The sequence below is a fragment of the Lepus europaeus genome, chromosome 11 (assembly GCF_033115175.1).
Source record: "Lepus europaeus isolate LE1 chromosome 11, mLepTim1.pri, whole genome shotgun sequence".
NCBI classification, from domain to species: Eukaryota; Metazoa; Chordata; class Mammalia; order Lagomorpha; family Leporidae; genus Lepus; species Lepus europaeus.
Genome location: NC_084837.1, coordinates 2,176,737 through 2,192,279, shown reverse-complemented (window position 1 = coordinate 2,192,279; position 15,543 = coordinate 2,176,737). Strand labels below are relative to the sequence as shown.

General features: G+C 49.7%; 1 protein-coding gene across 7 annotated transcripts in view; it reads left to right on the top strand.

Annotated features, from left to right (window-relative positions):
* The window catches only part of AKAP13 (A-kinase anchoring protein 13), a 326,203-nt gene that overhangs the window by 70,641 nt on the left and 240,019 nt on the right, over positions 1-15,543 (top strand). For 6 of the 7 annotated variants that reach the window (XM_062204924.1, XM_062204923.1, XM_062204920.1 and 3 more), the window contains exon 2: positions 13,462-13,505. In XM_062204924.1, coding sequence (XP_062060908.1) covers positions 13,473-13,505 — 33 coding nt within the window. In that variant the 5' untranslated portion in view covers positions 13,462-13,472. Of the gene's footprint in view, positions 1-4,016; positions 4,101-13,461; positions 13,506-15,543 lie in introns of those variants that run through there. The other variant, XM_062204919.1, reaches the window with a different exon arrangement.

Sequence of the window (15,543 nt, the reverse complement as noted above, 5' to 3'; positions counted from 1 at the left end):
CAGGTGCTGAGAATGTGTGGTTTTCACCATTGCTGCTTCTGTGGGAGGCAGCGCGCCAGAAGAACGCTGTCCCTGGCAGCACTTGTTCAGCTTGAGTGGCCTAGAAAGAGAATTGTGTCACGGAGCTTTTCAGCTGAAACTTCGTTTTCGAGGGATTGAGGGGTCTTGTTTCTTAAGGAGCCATCAGGAGTGAGAACTTGGTTTCCCAGATGTTTGCCTTTGCCATTTCCCCTGGTGGTCAGTGCAGGCCAGGTGCCAGTGGAGCACCTCCCCGGGGCACCCTTCACCTGCAGCCTCTCGGAGGTGACTGGGCGCTCCCTGGGTTGTACACAGGGGAGGGAGGCCCGCAGCTAGCGGGAGGCTGGGTTCAGCTCCCCTCCTGACCCACAGCCCTTTTAGAAGCACCAAAACCACCCACCCACCCATTCTGTGACTGGCGTGGGATGTTTAGTTTTGGGGTCAGCCTCAGTTCTCCAGTCTTTCAGATCAGTGTGGATTCTGACCTTCTGACGGGGACTAATCCAGCACTGAATCAGCTGTTTCTGCCCTGGGCCCATTTCACCCGGGTGGTCTCAGTGCTGGCTGCAGAGTTCATTTGGACTGTTCACACCTTGCTGTCTGCTCTCTGCCTGTGAGGTGCCTCCGGCCTCTGCTGCACAGAGGGACCCCCCCCACAGCTCTCTGTCTTCTTCCTGCCGCAGTTGGAGGGGGGCGAGTCCCCACACACGGGTGCTGCCCTCCCTCCCCACGCCCTGGGAGCAGATCTGCAGAGTTGCCCTGCTTGGAGGGCAGTGTGCTGTGAAAGCTCCTCTCCAACCTTTCAGGAAAACGAGCCCGAGCCCCTTGCCCCGCAGTGCTTACTTACAGGCCAGATTCTGAGCCTTTGGGCCCCCGTGTAAGGCTTGCGAGGAGTAGATGTCTGCTGTTGCCTGCACTGCCGCATCAGCGGGCTCTGGTCCGCTCACCGCGCAGAGCTGTGTCATTGTGTCCTGGTGTGTCGGCAGCCTCGACTTCCTCACCACTGCCAGCGTGTCCTGAAGCGCCAGGTCTGTGGTTTTTTTGGCAGCTTTACTTTTTATGATAGTTCAAGTGGGGAATTAACATTCCGTTCATGTACCACGTGGTAAGTTCTTATGCATTTAGCTCTATGATTTTCCTGTTTGAGAAAAGTTCAGAAAATCAAGAAATTCAGGTAATAATCACCAAAAATGTCTCTCAAATCAGTTGTTTCAAAATCCTAGAATGAGTCTAATATTACTCAAATTTCATTTAGCAGTAACTTTTTAATAACATGATGAAAATCCCCCTTTTTAATCATTGTTCTTAAGCTGTTTTCATGAACTGATGAAGTTATGAGAATTTGTAAAAATACACTTAGCAATTCTTTGTCTCGGCATTTAACATTTGTTTTGTAGCACAGCATGTCTGAATTCAAAGGGAATGATCTTCATTACTGTTTGGACTGAGCTGGCTGTAACTTTAAGTTGCCATTTTACAAATGCATAGGTGCTTCTCTCTTTCCTGTGGACTCTCCGTGCAGTTTGCTTTAGTGCCTTCCATGTTTAGCTAGGACGGATTAATGAGACCTTCTCCCTTAGAAGTTGAGAAAGAGTTACAGTATTGCAGAATACTCAAAATTTAAAAGAAAAAATTGGTTAAGAGGCAGAGAGACAAAGACGAGATGACAGAGGGATCATCCGTCTGGTCCTGGTTCACTACCCAAATGCCTGCAGTAGCCAGAGCTGGGCCAGGCAGCAGAGGTGCGGAGCCAGACCCAGGCTGGGTCTGCACGGGGGTCAGCAGGGATCCCTGCAGTTGCGCCATCGCCTCCTGCCTAGCGGGGTGGCAGGAAGCTGGAATTGGAAGTGAAGCCAGAACCCAAATCCAGGCAGTGTGATGTGGTATGTGGGCATCCCAAGCAGCGTCTTAACCACTGTGCCAAACACCTGCTCCTGGTTTTTATCTTTAGATAGTCAAATTCCGTGCTAAAAATGTTAACCATGTTATCACAGAGTACTGTATGGATTTGGCATCTAAATTATTAGAAGTGGGCATGGTGATTTTCATGTGCTTTTTAAGTTGACTGATCTTGGGGCCAGTGCCATGGCTCACTAGGTTAATCCTCCGCCTGCGGTGCCGGCATCCCATAAGGGCACCGGGTTCTAGTCCCTATTGGGGCACCAGATTCTGTCCCGGTTGCCCCTCTTCCAGTCCAGCACTCTGCTGTGGCCCGGGAAGGCAGTGGAGGATGGCCCAAGTGCTTGGGCCCTGCACCGGCATGGGAGACCAGGAGGAAGCACCTGGCTCCTAGTTTTGGATTGGCACGGCGCGCCGGCCGTAGCAGCCATTTGGGGGGTGAAACAACGGAAGGAAGACCTTTCTCTCCGTCTCTCTCTCTCTCTCTCTCTCTCTCTCACTGTCTAACTCTATCTGTCAAATAAAAAAGAGTGGTGAAAAAAATAGTTTGTATAAAAAATAAGTTGACTGATCTTAGTTCTTTCCCATTTAAAATTGATTTATGATTTTTAAAGTTATGTCTGCTCACTGTATATTCTCAAGAACAAGAATGACTTTCCAAGGGATTGCACAGACCAAGGATGTTTTACGAATAAAAATTGCGCATTAGAAATAATTTTCGGGGGGGCTAGCACCGTGGCTTAGTTGGCATCCCATATGGGCACTGGTTCGTGTCCTGGCTGGTTCTCTTATAGTCCAGTTCTTTGCTTACGGCCTGGGAAAGCGGTGGAAAACGGTCCGGGTGCTTGGGCCCTTGCCCCTGTTTGGGATACCCAGAAGACGCTGCTGGCTTCTGGCTTCAGAACAGTTCCACTCTGGCCACTGTGACCATTTGGGGTGTGAACCAGTGGTTGGGAGACCCCTCTATCTGTCTCTCCATGTCTGTGATTCTGCCAGTCAAATAAATAAATAAAATCTTAAGAAAGAAAAAAATTTTTTCATTTAAGCAGTTAATAGCATTTCTGAAAACCCTTAATAGAAGACTGATATATTGGATGCTTTTATTTATTTATTTATTTATTTATTTATTTTGTGGTCTCTATAGCATTTTATCTAATTGTGACATATACAAATTTATTAAAGTTTTGTTTTAAAATCTTTTCTTCCAGTTTTGAGATGACTTTTAAAACCTGCCACTTCTGCATTTTCTGATGTCATTGTCCTCAGGGCGCTAATGTGGAGACTTAGTGTTATGGGATCAGCGTTGGAGGCACTGTCCTCTAGACGTGACAACCATTCTCATGATTTAAAGGCTCACATGGACATGGTTAGCACCTGTTTCTGACCTCCTCTGCCTGCCCTTTGTGGGAGCCATCTGATAGTGCCTTTGTCACCGTATGTGTCCATGGTGGACTGTCTGTCTCTGAAGTGGTTTCTAGAACAGCAGCCTCAGAGCAGGGAGGCCGTTCCAGCTCTGCAGTGAATGCACTTGGGCGAGAGCCCACCTGCCAGCATTTGGTCTTTGCAGATGGTTGTCGCTGGTTCAGCCCATCGGGCTGCCTGCCTTCTGGACGGTTGGGGGGGGTGGGGTGATGAAGGAAGTGCAGAGGTCTCTACCGGATATCTATTTTCACCCCTGAAAAAAGTTAATTTACATAAAGCCCAGCTGTGTATGAATTTTTCTAAATTTAAAGTTTATTCTTCTTACCGTAGGGATAAGTATGTCAGCACTCAGTGAATTTATGGTCTTGCTGTCCTGGGTCTGGATCTCCTGGCTTCCCTTGGATAACAGGATGCAGCTGGCTGCGGAGTTCTCACCTGTGCAATGGCCACTGGGCGTTTTCTTCTCTGTACAGATCTTCTCAGAGCAGCAGAAACCATTTTTGCAGGAAACCACAAGCCCATGTTAAACACTAGAAGAGAACTGTAATTGCATGTGCCGTGCTCCTCTCCCCAAGGGCTCTGCCCTCATGAGAGAGCCCTGCCTTTGCTGAGGCTGTCCGGTCGGGTGCTGCCTCCCCTTACAGGGGTCCCGTTCACTTCCTGGCAGATTAAAACACATGGCTTCTTTGACCTGGATTTTTTGACCCATGGCACAACCCAGAGTGTCTTTGATAAGCGGCTGCACCGATGTAGGGATTTTGGTAAGTTGATTTTTGTACTCAGAGCTATGGACCCCTTGGCGTTCATGCAGTGGTGCTGGCTGATGTCTCTGTCTGCCTGGGGTCTGCTAGGCCAGGGGCTGTGAGGACATGGGCAGGGAGTTGGCTAGAATAAGCTGGGCAGAGCAGGCAGGCCCAGAAGCGAAAGAGGACACACTGGGCAGGTTGACTGCTGACTGAGTGGTCAGATTCTGCAAGGGTGGAGCACATGAACTTGAGGAGACACTCAAGGTGTGTGGGGGTGAGGGCAGCAGAGGGGCACGGTGCGGTCGTAGGGGTAGTGTGGGTGCCTTCTGTGGGTGCCCGCTATGCGTGCGTGGCATGTTGGCCAGAGCGCCTTGCCTGTTTGGACCTGCACGTCCCTCAGCCCTGCCGTTTATTTAGAATTGGGTCAGGGTGGGCTGAGGGACATGGCGGGGACGTGGTTGTGGTCAGGCCTGAAGTGGCTGTTAGGTCCTACCAGGCTGTCAGAACAGAAACTTGTTTGGTATCAGGTGTTTCCTTCTGCTCAGCACTGTGCCAGGTGTTGTGCACACATTTATCCCTGTTCATGGCTGAGGGAAGCAGAGCTTCATGGGTAACAGAACCAGAGCCAGAGCCGCACCTCAAATCCAGGCTGTTTTCATCTCTGAATTTGTGTCTTCACATTGTTCTGTTTGGAGCTGTTAAAGAGCTCTTCAGTGCTGAAAGGGAGCTTGTCTCCGCGGGAGGTGAGGCCTCCCCTGTGGGTGCTTCCTTTTATCCTGAGTGCTGTGCGGATCGCTGGTGCCGGTAAACGTTTAACTTTCACAGAGGATGTGTAGTGAGCTTGGTTGCTGTGCAGGCCCAGTGTCTGGATGCAGGCTGCACCTGAACACATGGAGCTTGGAAGTGCTTGGAAAACTAAATGATTCGCATGTTACGTTTGTACTTGTCCTTCCTTGATTCCCTGGTTGGTGACTATCTTAGGCCCCAGAACTCCCAGAAAACTGCCCTAGCACTCCAAAAGAACCTGCTAAAAGATTGCTTCCTGCAGTGTAGGCGGAGAGGTGTAACCGAGTAAAAGCATTTGAGAGAGGGCGAGTCAGGTGCAGTGGACCAGGGAGAGGTGTTCTCATGGTGATGAAGCCCTGGCATTCAAGTCTGCAGCCAGACAGGGGGACTGGTGATTCCCAGGGAAGAAGGATGGCCTGGGCCCCTCGTGTGAGGGGGTCCTGGTTTGAGTTCAGCTCACATGATCACAAACTTCTTTGAGTGCTACCTCTTGTGAATCTTTGAACCTGCAGTTATGAATGAAGAAGTTTGAGCTGAGTTTAGTGACAACAGAGAAAGAAGACGTAGTCTCTACCATTGCCATCGCGTGGCTGTGATTTTCTGTAGTGTAGGGCGGCTGTCGTGACTTGCTCTTCTCCTCTCTCTGCCCTCCCTGCTTCCTGAGGTCGGTGAGTTGACATGAGTGCCTCTGCTGTCCTCCCCTGCTTGCATATCTCCTCTGTGTTCTCCACCACCCACTCTGGCCCTGACTGACTCCTGCTCCACCCATGGCCTGTCTTCCTGGAGGCCCTGCCTGTGCTGGCTTCCTGTTAACTCTGTCCCAGCCCCCACCTGCTGGAGCGTGTATTGCTCTTTCCTGATCCTTGTAACATTTTTATGAATGTCCCATCCCATTATATCTGTTTACATATCGAGACCTCTTGCTAAATTGGTGGGGTTGTTCCCCTCTAAAGCTCAGTGACTGGCTTAGCGTGTGGGCTGTTGTGGGGCTCAGAACTGTGCCGTCTGCCGTGACTGAGTGCGCGTGGTCATGTGTTCAGTGCACATGTGAAGAATAGGAGGCTCTACAGCTTGTCCCTCCTACTGGAATCTCGGAGCAAGTCTGAAAGCCAGAGTTCTGAGTCTTCAAATTAGATTTCATTTCTTCAACAATTTTAGATTGTTTTGTTAGTTATTTGTTACCATGGTGAGAATTCCGATGTTTCATTCAGTAGTAGTTACTTTGGAGCTCTGTGTGTGTGCTTTTTCCCTAAGGCCTTTTGTGTGCTGTGTAACCCATCTTTCTGAAGAGTGAGTGAGTGGAGGTGGGTGCTCGTGCTGTGTTTGTTGTGGAGCGTACTCAGTCCCTCTGTGCTGGGTCTTCTTGTCCTCTCTGCCAGCTCCTGCTCCCTTTTGCCATGAGTGCTTTGCTCCTTCCATGGTGGCTGCTCAGTCTGTGCCCTGTGGCCCTTGGGCAGGGAGCACACAGGCGTAGGGGACTCAGCGTCGCTGTCTCTCAGAATGTGGGCCCTGACTCCAGAGCCAGAGCAGCACCAGATCTGGGCTCCTGATTCGGACTCTCTGGTGGTAGGGGCAGGGGTCTGCTCTCTGTCACCAGGCCCATGGCAGCTGGGTGTGTGTGCCCATCAGAGCCTGAAAGCCGCCTCTCAGTTACTCTTCCCAGCAGCTGCACACCGAAGGGAAGCCGTCCCGAGGCTCCCAGAGGATTTGCTCAGTCCTGCTTGGGCAGCGGCTCTGGTGTGTGGGTGTTTGGTATTTGTCACAGACTTGATTGGCGTCTTCAGCAGGGAAAGCCCATTCGTTTCCTCTGTTCCTTGCTGCTTTTGCGGATTTTGCCAGTTCCCTGCCAGAAAGAAGGAAAGTCTGGGTCCTCTTCCTGGCCCCGAAGAAGTGCTGCACGTGCAGACCATTCCTTGTCATTTCCACGCTAATGCTCACTGTGAATTTCTGTAGGTTTCAAAGAATTGCCTGTAGCTAGACTTTGCAGGGTCTCTGGCCATGGAAATGCACTGGAAATGCATTTTGCCATGGAAAGTGCTCACTGATAGAATCAAAAATGGAGAGAAAGATCCAATATGGGAAATGGGATACACAGCAGACTCATAGAATGGCAGACGTCCTAAACAACACTCTGGCCTCAGAATCAGCCCTTAAGGCATTCGGATCTGGCGGAAGAGCCCATGAGAGTATTGTAGGCATGGAAAGCCAAGACACCATGGAAAAGAAAAAAAAAGAAGACCTAAATGAAAGATCTCTGTGAGTGAGATCCCAGTGGAAAGAACGGGGCCATCAAAGAAGGAAGTACTTTTCTCTGAAGGGAGGAGAGAACTTCCACTTTGACTATGACCCTATCGGAATAAGATCAAAGTCAGCAAACTCTAAAGGCTTCCATAGCCCTGGCAACTCATGACTAGAGCCTAGGGAGATTACTGACGCCATGAACAGGAGTGTCAAATTGTTAAGTCAGCAACAGGAGTCACTGTGTACTTACATCCCATGTGGGATCTGTCCTTAATGTGTTATCTAATGTGCAGTGATGCTATAACTAGTACTGAAACAGTATTTTTACACTTTGTGTTTCTGCGTGGGTACAAACTGATGTGATCTTTACTAATTATATACTGAATCGATCTTCTGTATATAAAGATAATTGGAAATGAAAAAAAAAACACCTGGTGTTAAATTGGAAATGGCATAGAAAATTAATTTTTAAAAAAAATATTATGTAGGATCTCTGTCTTTAATGTGCTGTACACTCTTATTTAATGCTATAACTAGTACTCCAACAGTTTTTTTTTTTTTTCACTTTGTGTTGCTATATGGCGGCAAACTGTTGAAATCGTTACCTAATATATACTAAACTGATCTTCTGTATATAAAGAGAATTGTAAATGAATCATGATGTGATTGGAAGGGGAGAGGGAGCGGGAAAGGGGAGGGTTGCGGGTGGGAGGGAAGTTTTGGGAGGGGGAAGCCATTGTAACCCATAAGCTGTACTTTGGAAATTTATATTCATTAAATAAAAGTTTAATTAAAAAAAAAATCTTGTACCTGCTACACTGGGCTGAGTCCCAGACATCTGCCCTCCCCCTCTTAGGGGTGGGGACCGTGTGGAGGGTGGTTGCATGTCCTTACGGCGAGTGACCAAAACCAGGTCAGCTGAAGTGATAGGGTTGTCCAGCTTGGGCAGCTGGTCCTTAGGAAATGAGCTGAAACCATGGGTAACAGGGACATGACGAAGTTTTTGGTCTGTAACCTGATCACCTTCCCCCCTCTTGAGGGACTTTCATGAAGGTGGAGCAGGTGTTACCTCTTCTGCAGTGTAGTGTAGCTGATGCAGAGTGGTGCTTCAGAGTTCCGTCAGCACACGCCGGTGCAGGCTTTCTCATTCTGTTGTCTTTGTTTTATTGGCTGAAGGGACTTTGAGCAAAGATTGCAGCATTTCCAATGTTGTGCATTTAGGAAACTCTTTTTATAGTCATTTCCAGTTCCATTGTGATCTGTTGACTGACAGGAGACTTAAAACAGATGGGCTGAATGCAGTGTTTTCTGGGTTTCAGAAGTACTATCTGTTGTTCGAGCAGTTATGATTAAGAAGCAGGTGATTCGAGAATGAAAATTCCTGGTGTAGTCGACATCTGTTTGCTTCTCTGGATTCTTTCCTGTGGTTACTATTTTATATTTTAGAATTGTCATATACCTGCCATGTGTTGTTATTGTTGTTGTTTTTAAAGATTATGTACTTGAGAGGCGGGGTTATAGACAGAGAGAGGGAGAGACACAGAGAATGGTCTTCCATCCACTGGTTCACTCCCCAAATGGCTGCAATGGCTGGGGCTGGGCCGTTCTGAAGCCAGGAGCTTCTTCTGGGTCTTCCACGTGGGTGCAGGGGCCCAAGCACTTGCGCCATTCTCTGCTGCCTTTCCAGGCCATCAGCAGCAAGCTGGATCGAAAGTGGAGCAGCCGGGACTTGCCAGCTCTACAGGCAAATGCTCAACCCACTATGCCACAGCACCGGCCCCTGTCATGGTGATTTAAGAATTGTCAGAAAGGCATTCCTGAGTCCCCGAAGGCCTTCCTGGCCAGGCCTCCATGGTTGGCCTCTGTGGTGCTGATGTGGGGTCGGCAGGAGGAGGAAGTGGTGCCACGGTGTGGACAGGAGTCGAGACCTTGCAGATGAGGACCTTGTGGTCATCTGTAGAGAACTTGGGTTGTAGTTTGATTTCTTGTTTAGCGATTGTTGTGCAGCCATGACTTTTCTGTTTGATGGAGTTTTTTTTGTTTTATTAAACTAAGAACATCTTTGGGACATCTGAATCTGCTAAATGGGAAGACACTGCTTGTTGGGCGTAGCTGTTCAGGAAGAGGTATTTTGTTCGTTGTTCCTGGGCACCAGCGTGAATGGCCGGGGCCTGGATCTGCAAGTTTTGCTGGAGGGCAGCAGGCGTGCGCGTTTACGTGTTGTAACAGGTCATGTGACCTGCAGAGCCTGCCGTGCTGGGCATCTGCTCCCTACAGGATGTCCGCTGACCAGTACTGCAGACAGCACTTCTGGCCTGTGTGAAATGCCTGTTGCTTCTAAGGGCCTGCGTTCGTTAGCTCAGGCAGGCTGGTTGGTGGAAGTGCTTTCTGTCCCCTACTTCTAAACCAGACAGCCCTGTCAACTTGTGCGAGTTTCTTGTCCTGTGCAGGCATTGGGTTTCTACATAGTCCTTTGCAGGCAGCATGATTTTGAGATCCCCCAACTGTGCAATTGCTCATCTTTGTGAGTACCCCCTGCTCTACCCTGGAACCTTCTGAAGGTACTGTGCGCATGGGGGCCTGTGAAGGAAAGCCTGGGGAGTCGGCATGGCACGCAGGCAGAGGCTGCAGCCGCAGTGTGCGCCTTTCTGGAACTCGGATTGTCGCGGGCTGGGCCTGGAGGCCGCTGGTGTATCTGATTGAGGCGGTTGCATTAAACTTGGGTGAGTCTTGATTTGATGATAAAAAAGTGTGCACTGCTTTCACCTGTAACAGATTCCATTTGTTTTCTTTCAGCATTGTAAAAAAGTGAAAAGTGTGGGACAAATAAAAGTAATTAATGCACTTCTGCTGTTATCTCATTTCACGCCCTCAAATTTATGCTCGACTCATCGACCACTCTTGAGTCCAGCTGCTTTTACTACTGAGGGAGGGTGGGGTGAACATACTGAAAACCACATCAGTTAGGTCTTTGAATTTTGTTATTTCCTCCTTTTCATAGTCTTTCAAAGGCTAGGCACACCGCCCCCCCCCCCCCCCGTGTGTGTGTGTGTGTGTGTGTGTTTGCGTGTGTTTGCGGGGGCAGGTGCACTGTCCTTGTTCTTGAATGCAGCCTTTGGGAAGCTGGGGCGTTGCTCTAAGTCATCACTGGGTACCGGATAAGGAAGGAACGATAGTTTTTTCTCAAGTGGATGGACATGCTGCATTTTCTCCCATTTTCCTTTCTGAAAGGTTTGGGAAAAACCTGTTGACAAAGCACAGAATTTGCTGTGTTCTTGGTCTGCGGGTCAGGGTGTGTGAGCTCAGGAGAGCCTCCTAGGGTGTGTTTTCTGCTGCAGAGAGGCGTTCTCCAGTAGAGAAGAGCTGCGCGTGGCTGAGGCCTCGTGGTACAGGCAGCACCTTTTGCATTGTAACTCTGAGTTGTCAGTTTTGGGGCCCAGCTCTGAGTGTCACGTGTGTGTCTCAGGGAGGCTTCCCTGTTGAGAACGCTCCCCCCTCATGTCCCATCTCCTCTGTTTGGTTTTCCTCCACCACATTTGTTATTATTTAAGACCATTTATTTTGTGACGTTATTTATCTGTGTTGCTCCTATAATGCGATGTCTGAAGGCAGGGGCTCCCACCTCTGACTCTGCTGAGCTCTGAGGACTTTGAGGAGCAGCGGTGCCTGGCGTGGGAGAGGAACAGCAGAGCCAGGGGGTCTATACTGTGTGCAGCAGGAGAGCAAGTCAGCTTTTATTATCTTAAAAATTGTTTATTTTCATTTTATTTGTAGAGCAAAGAGACACAGAGAGGCAAGAACAGACGGAGAGAGCTTCTATCTACCGATTCACTCCCCAAATGCCCACAGTGGTAGAGGCTGGGCCAGGCTGAAGCCAGGAGCCCAGAACTTGATCCAGGTTTACCATGCCAGTGCTGGGTGGCAGGGACCCAAGTAGTTGAGCAGTCATCTGCTGCTTTTATGAGTTGGTAAGAGCAGGAAGTTTGAGTTGGAAGTAGAGCTAAGACTTGAACCCAGACACTTTGATATGGGATACAGATGTCCCAAGTGGTGTCTTTTAACCCTTGCTTGCACTAAGTGTCTGGCCCAGGTAAACTTTTTTTTAATTTAATTTTTATTTTTTAGACAGTGAGACAGAGAGAGAAAGGTCTTCCTTCTGTTGGTTCACCCCCCAAATGACCACTATAGCCGGCACGCTGTGCCAATCCAAAGCCAGGAGCTTCCTCCTGGTCTCCCATGTGGGTGCAGGGCCCAAGCACTTGGGCCATCCTCCACTGCCTTCCTGGGCCACAGCAGAGAGCTGGACTGGAAGAGGAGCAACTGGGACAGAATTTGGCACCGCGACCAGGACTAGAACCTGGGGTGCCAGCACCACAGGCGGAGGATTAGCCAAGTGGGCCGCGGCGCTGGCCCCAGGCAAACTTTTAAAATTTGAGGTCATTAGCAGATCATCTTTTGATGTGGGGGAAGTGCATGTGCACAGTTATCAGGCTGGGTTTGAATCTGGGCTCTCCCACTTCTTGTCCTTGGTATTACATAATGTAATCTTGGAAACCCAACTCCATTTTTCACCAGTGAAAATATTATCGTTTATGAGATGAAATGCAGTCTCAGATGGCTCACTGCTTCCTGTGTGTTCGCACTGCAAAGCCTAGAGGTCACCCGAACTTAGAAGACTACTTCTGGAACCTTCTGGTCATTACTTTGGTTGTTGTTGACAGATCTTCTTTTCAGCCACTTGTGTCTCCTGTGTGACAGTGACTGGGCCCTTTGGCCAGTGTAGGACAGACACTTTGTCCTCTCTCTTTAACCCTTGTATTAGAGCGACATGGATAGTGCTGGCTTTGAAACGTGTTGAGTCGAGTTCATAATTTCAGATAGTTGCAGTGGCATCAGCTATAGTGCTAGCTGAGTGTCACAGTCCCTCTCCCGGTGTAGCAGGAGCTGCACAGGTAAGCTGGCATCATGGGTCTTACAAGGCCCTTTGGTTTCTGGCAAGTCACAGAGCATCCGAGGGCTGCTGTCGGGGACCTGTCTGTAGAGTCTGGAGCTCCTGGTGACCAAGTGTCAGTTTCTGTGTTGGTGTCACTAATAGCCCTTGTGCCTGTGATGGTGGTGAGGGCTGTCGGTGCTTTGTCCCAGGCAAGTCTGAACAGGACCTGGAAAGCTGATTAAAATGCTAATGAGCACAGTGAGTTAATCCTAAAATAAAAGATTTTTAACACATTGAGAAAGTTCTCCACCCCGCACTCTTTTCCTTTTTAACCTTTGCCCACTGCTCCAGTCTGATGGGCTTGGAATTACTTTATCTTTCTTTAAAAATAGTTGTTATTGCTACATTTCTTGAGCTTCTTTTCAGTGTGGGTTTCTGCAGATGCTCTTAGCCCCTGGGGCCATGAAGTCATCAAGTGGAGGCAGGCAGGAAGGAGAGGGTGGAGGGGCAGGCTGGTAGCTGCTTGGGGATGGGCATGGAGTGACTCCGGCTTCTGGACCCACCTGCCTGTCCGCGCCTGCTGCCCTCTGCGGCCGGTGGCTGGTCACAGCTGATTGGGTTGAGGGTTTGTGGGCTCTTTCTCCTGAGTGTGGGAGCTGCCTTGCTCTGTGAGGATCTTGGGACCGTGAGGCTGCAGGGTAGCTCACGTTGTCCGTGGACCCTGACAGGGGCCTTTTCTTCGAGACGTTTGCGGTGGTAATCCCCGGGTTGTGCTGTCAGGGCCTCGTCCGTTTGTGCTCGTCCTTGGCATTTCCGTACTGCTGGTGCTCTGGCCGGGCAGGATGTGCCTTCACTTCTCTGGGTGGGGGGCAAGAAACTCCCCGGATCAGCCGGGAATGCCGTCACTGGGTCTGCTTGGGACCGGTGAGGACGGCATGCTTTGTGCAAGCTGCGGCAGCCTGGAAGAGGTGGCCTCCCTCCCCCAGAAACACTCCTGGCAGCGAGCTGTTCTGCAGGCCTTCTGCGTGGGTTGTCGTGGGACTCCACTGAGAGTAGTAAGCGGGGATGACACTGTTGGCGCTGAGCAGGGTGCCGGCTTCTGGTTCTCAGGGCAGTGGCGTGGCTTTGGTAGCTCCTTCTGACATAACCGTTGGTCGCCAGGGTTCCTTCTGCAGCAGGGAAGCGTTTTATCTTCTTCAGTGCCAACATTTCCTCCCCACCTCAGTGCCTGGAGCCCGGAGCCTGGCATCCAAGGACTTCTGCAGCCTTGGGACTTCCTTTCTTCCCAAGCCTCCAAGAAAGCTGGGAGCACGGATTGTACTCACGGAGCCGTGCCTGGCTCCTAGGACTTTGGGTGGTTTTTATGCTTTCTTGATGACAACTTCTAATTCTCATTTTTTTGCATTTCTGTTTCAGTGTTTCGGGACATGAAACTTAATCCACAACAAGCTCCATTATATGTGAGTAAATCATGACATTTCTTTTAATTTTGTACTTATCAGTATTGTTAGAATAAACTTGGCTTGTGATAGGAATTTTCAGGAAATTTTAACCGTGTACATGTGTACTTACTGATGAAATTTGCCTTAGAGATCGAGGTTAATTTGGTAAATACTAAATGACATAAGCAAAGAGCACGAAATGCATGTAGGACTTGGTAGGTGGGTGGGGCCTGCTGGGGCTTAAGGACCCCTGCTGTGAGGACGAGTTCCCTGGGCAGCCACTAGGTGTCGACCTGCCACTGGCCGGAGGACTGCCCAGGCAGCACCTGCATGGAGGAGGTGGCAGGACCAGGAGTTGGTGCATCTGTGTGGTGAAAAGCACCTGTTTTGGAGGCACTGCTGGATGCTGGGCTTCTGGGGCCTGGAGAGGGTGAGAGCAGGCTTTGGAAAACCAGGACCTTGTGGTTGCAGTTCATGTGACAGGATTTGTGCAAGACAAAAGGCAGGTGACCTAGGTGGTAGGCAGGAGTGGGGAGCTGGGCATGTGCCCCAGGCGTGGGGCAGTCCTGGTGTGTGTGTTGAGGCTGTGGCTCACTTCCCATGTTTGCTTTAACCACAGTGTATAAAAACAGCCACCTTTGAAACATGGTAACTTCTGCCTAGCTGATGGTTATGTTAGATGTTTCATGTGCTTATTTTCTTTCCAAACTACTTGCAGATAATTTATATCCAGCAGTGGGTTTGCACATGCACGAAGTGCCTTGGCTATTTTTAAAATAGCCTTATTAGGGTGTAATTTAAATACTGTAAACTTCTGCCTCCAGAGAGTGAGATGGGTTTTTAGTAGCTGTGCAGTCAGCATTGTCTGACTTGAGAACATTTTTTCACCCTACAAAGAAACGCGTAGTCTCCGTTCCTCCCAGCTGCTGGCACCACTGCCTACTTTGTACCTTTATCGCTTTACTTGTTCTGGAAGTTTCACTGTATAGATTCAGTGTGCAGCCTTCTGTGACTGGCGTCTTTCACTTAGTCTCGTATTTCCAGGGTCCCTCCACTGTAGAGCATGTGTCAGTATCTTGTTCCTTTCTAATGAAGAATGTGATATCCCTGTGTGTGGATTTACCACATTTTATCATCCATTCATCAGTTGATGAGTAGGTTGTCCCATTTTTTGGTTACTGTGAATAATGATACTGTGAACACCAAGGTGTGTGTGTGTGCGTGCTGGCATCCCATAGGGGTGCCCGTTCATGTCCCGGCTGCTCCTTTTCCAATCCAGCTCTCTGCTTGCGATCCAGACAAACCTCTTAGGGATTCTGGGTTTATCTTAATGTGCATCAGCTGTCCTGGTGACCGGCTCCGTAGGTGGATTGAATGTATGGGTTGTGGACTGCTGATGTGAGGAGAGAGTTTTGTCCTTCCTAGTCATCTTTGAGATTCATCTTTTAGATGAAAATGAACATTCTTGAGTTGAGGGACGTTTTTAGCAGATTTGTGTCTTACTTGTCAGAGGACAGTGTGACAAGACACTGCTGCTTTGTTTATGTCCTTCCTGGCGGACTCATTGTTTGGGAGGACGGGCATCTTTTCCAGATGCACTGCTGTGAGGCAGTGATGAAGTTACTGAGTGCTGTGTGGCGTCACCAGGGTTCACCTGCTGCTGCTCAGTGACTGCTGCATCCCCTGTGGCCTCTTAAAACAAGGAGCTCGTACCGCATAGCACCCAGAGCACATGCGCACCTGCTGTTACTGGGCTGTCGTGACAGGGCCATGTTCTTTCCCTCCTCGACACAAGGAATCAAAAGCTCAGGATGGCTCATTCTCTGATCGGCTCTGCTATTCAACCCAGGTATTGTGGTGGTGAGCCGACAGCAAGTCTGAGACTAGGCCTCAGACCTCCCCCACGGCAGAGGGCCCCGGCCCCGGCCCCGGCCCCCAGGCAGGGCTGCTGAAGACGCCAGGTGGGTTCCCACTCAGCTCTTCAGTGGTCATTCCTGTGCACTGAGGCCCCCAGCAGAGTCCAGGGGTGGGTGCAGGGGGCGTCTGGACAGCTGAG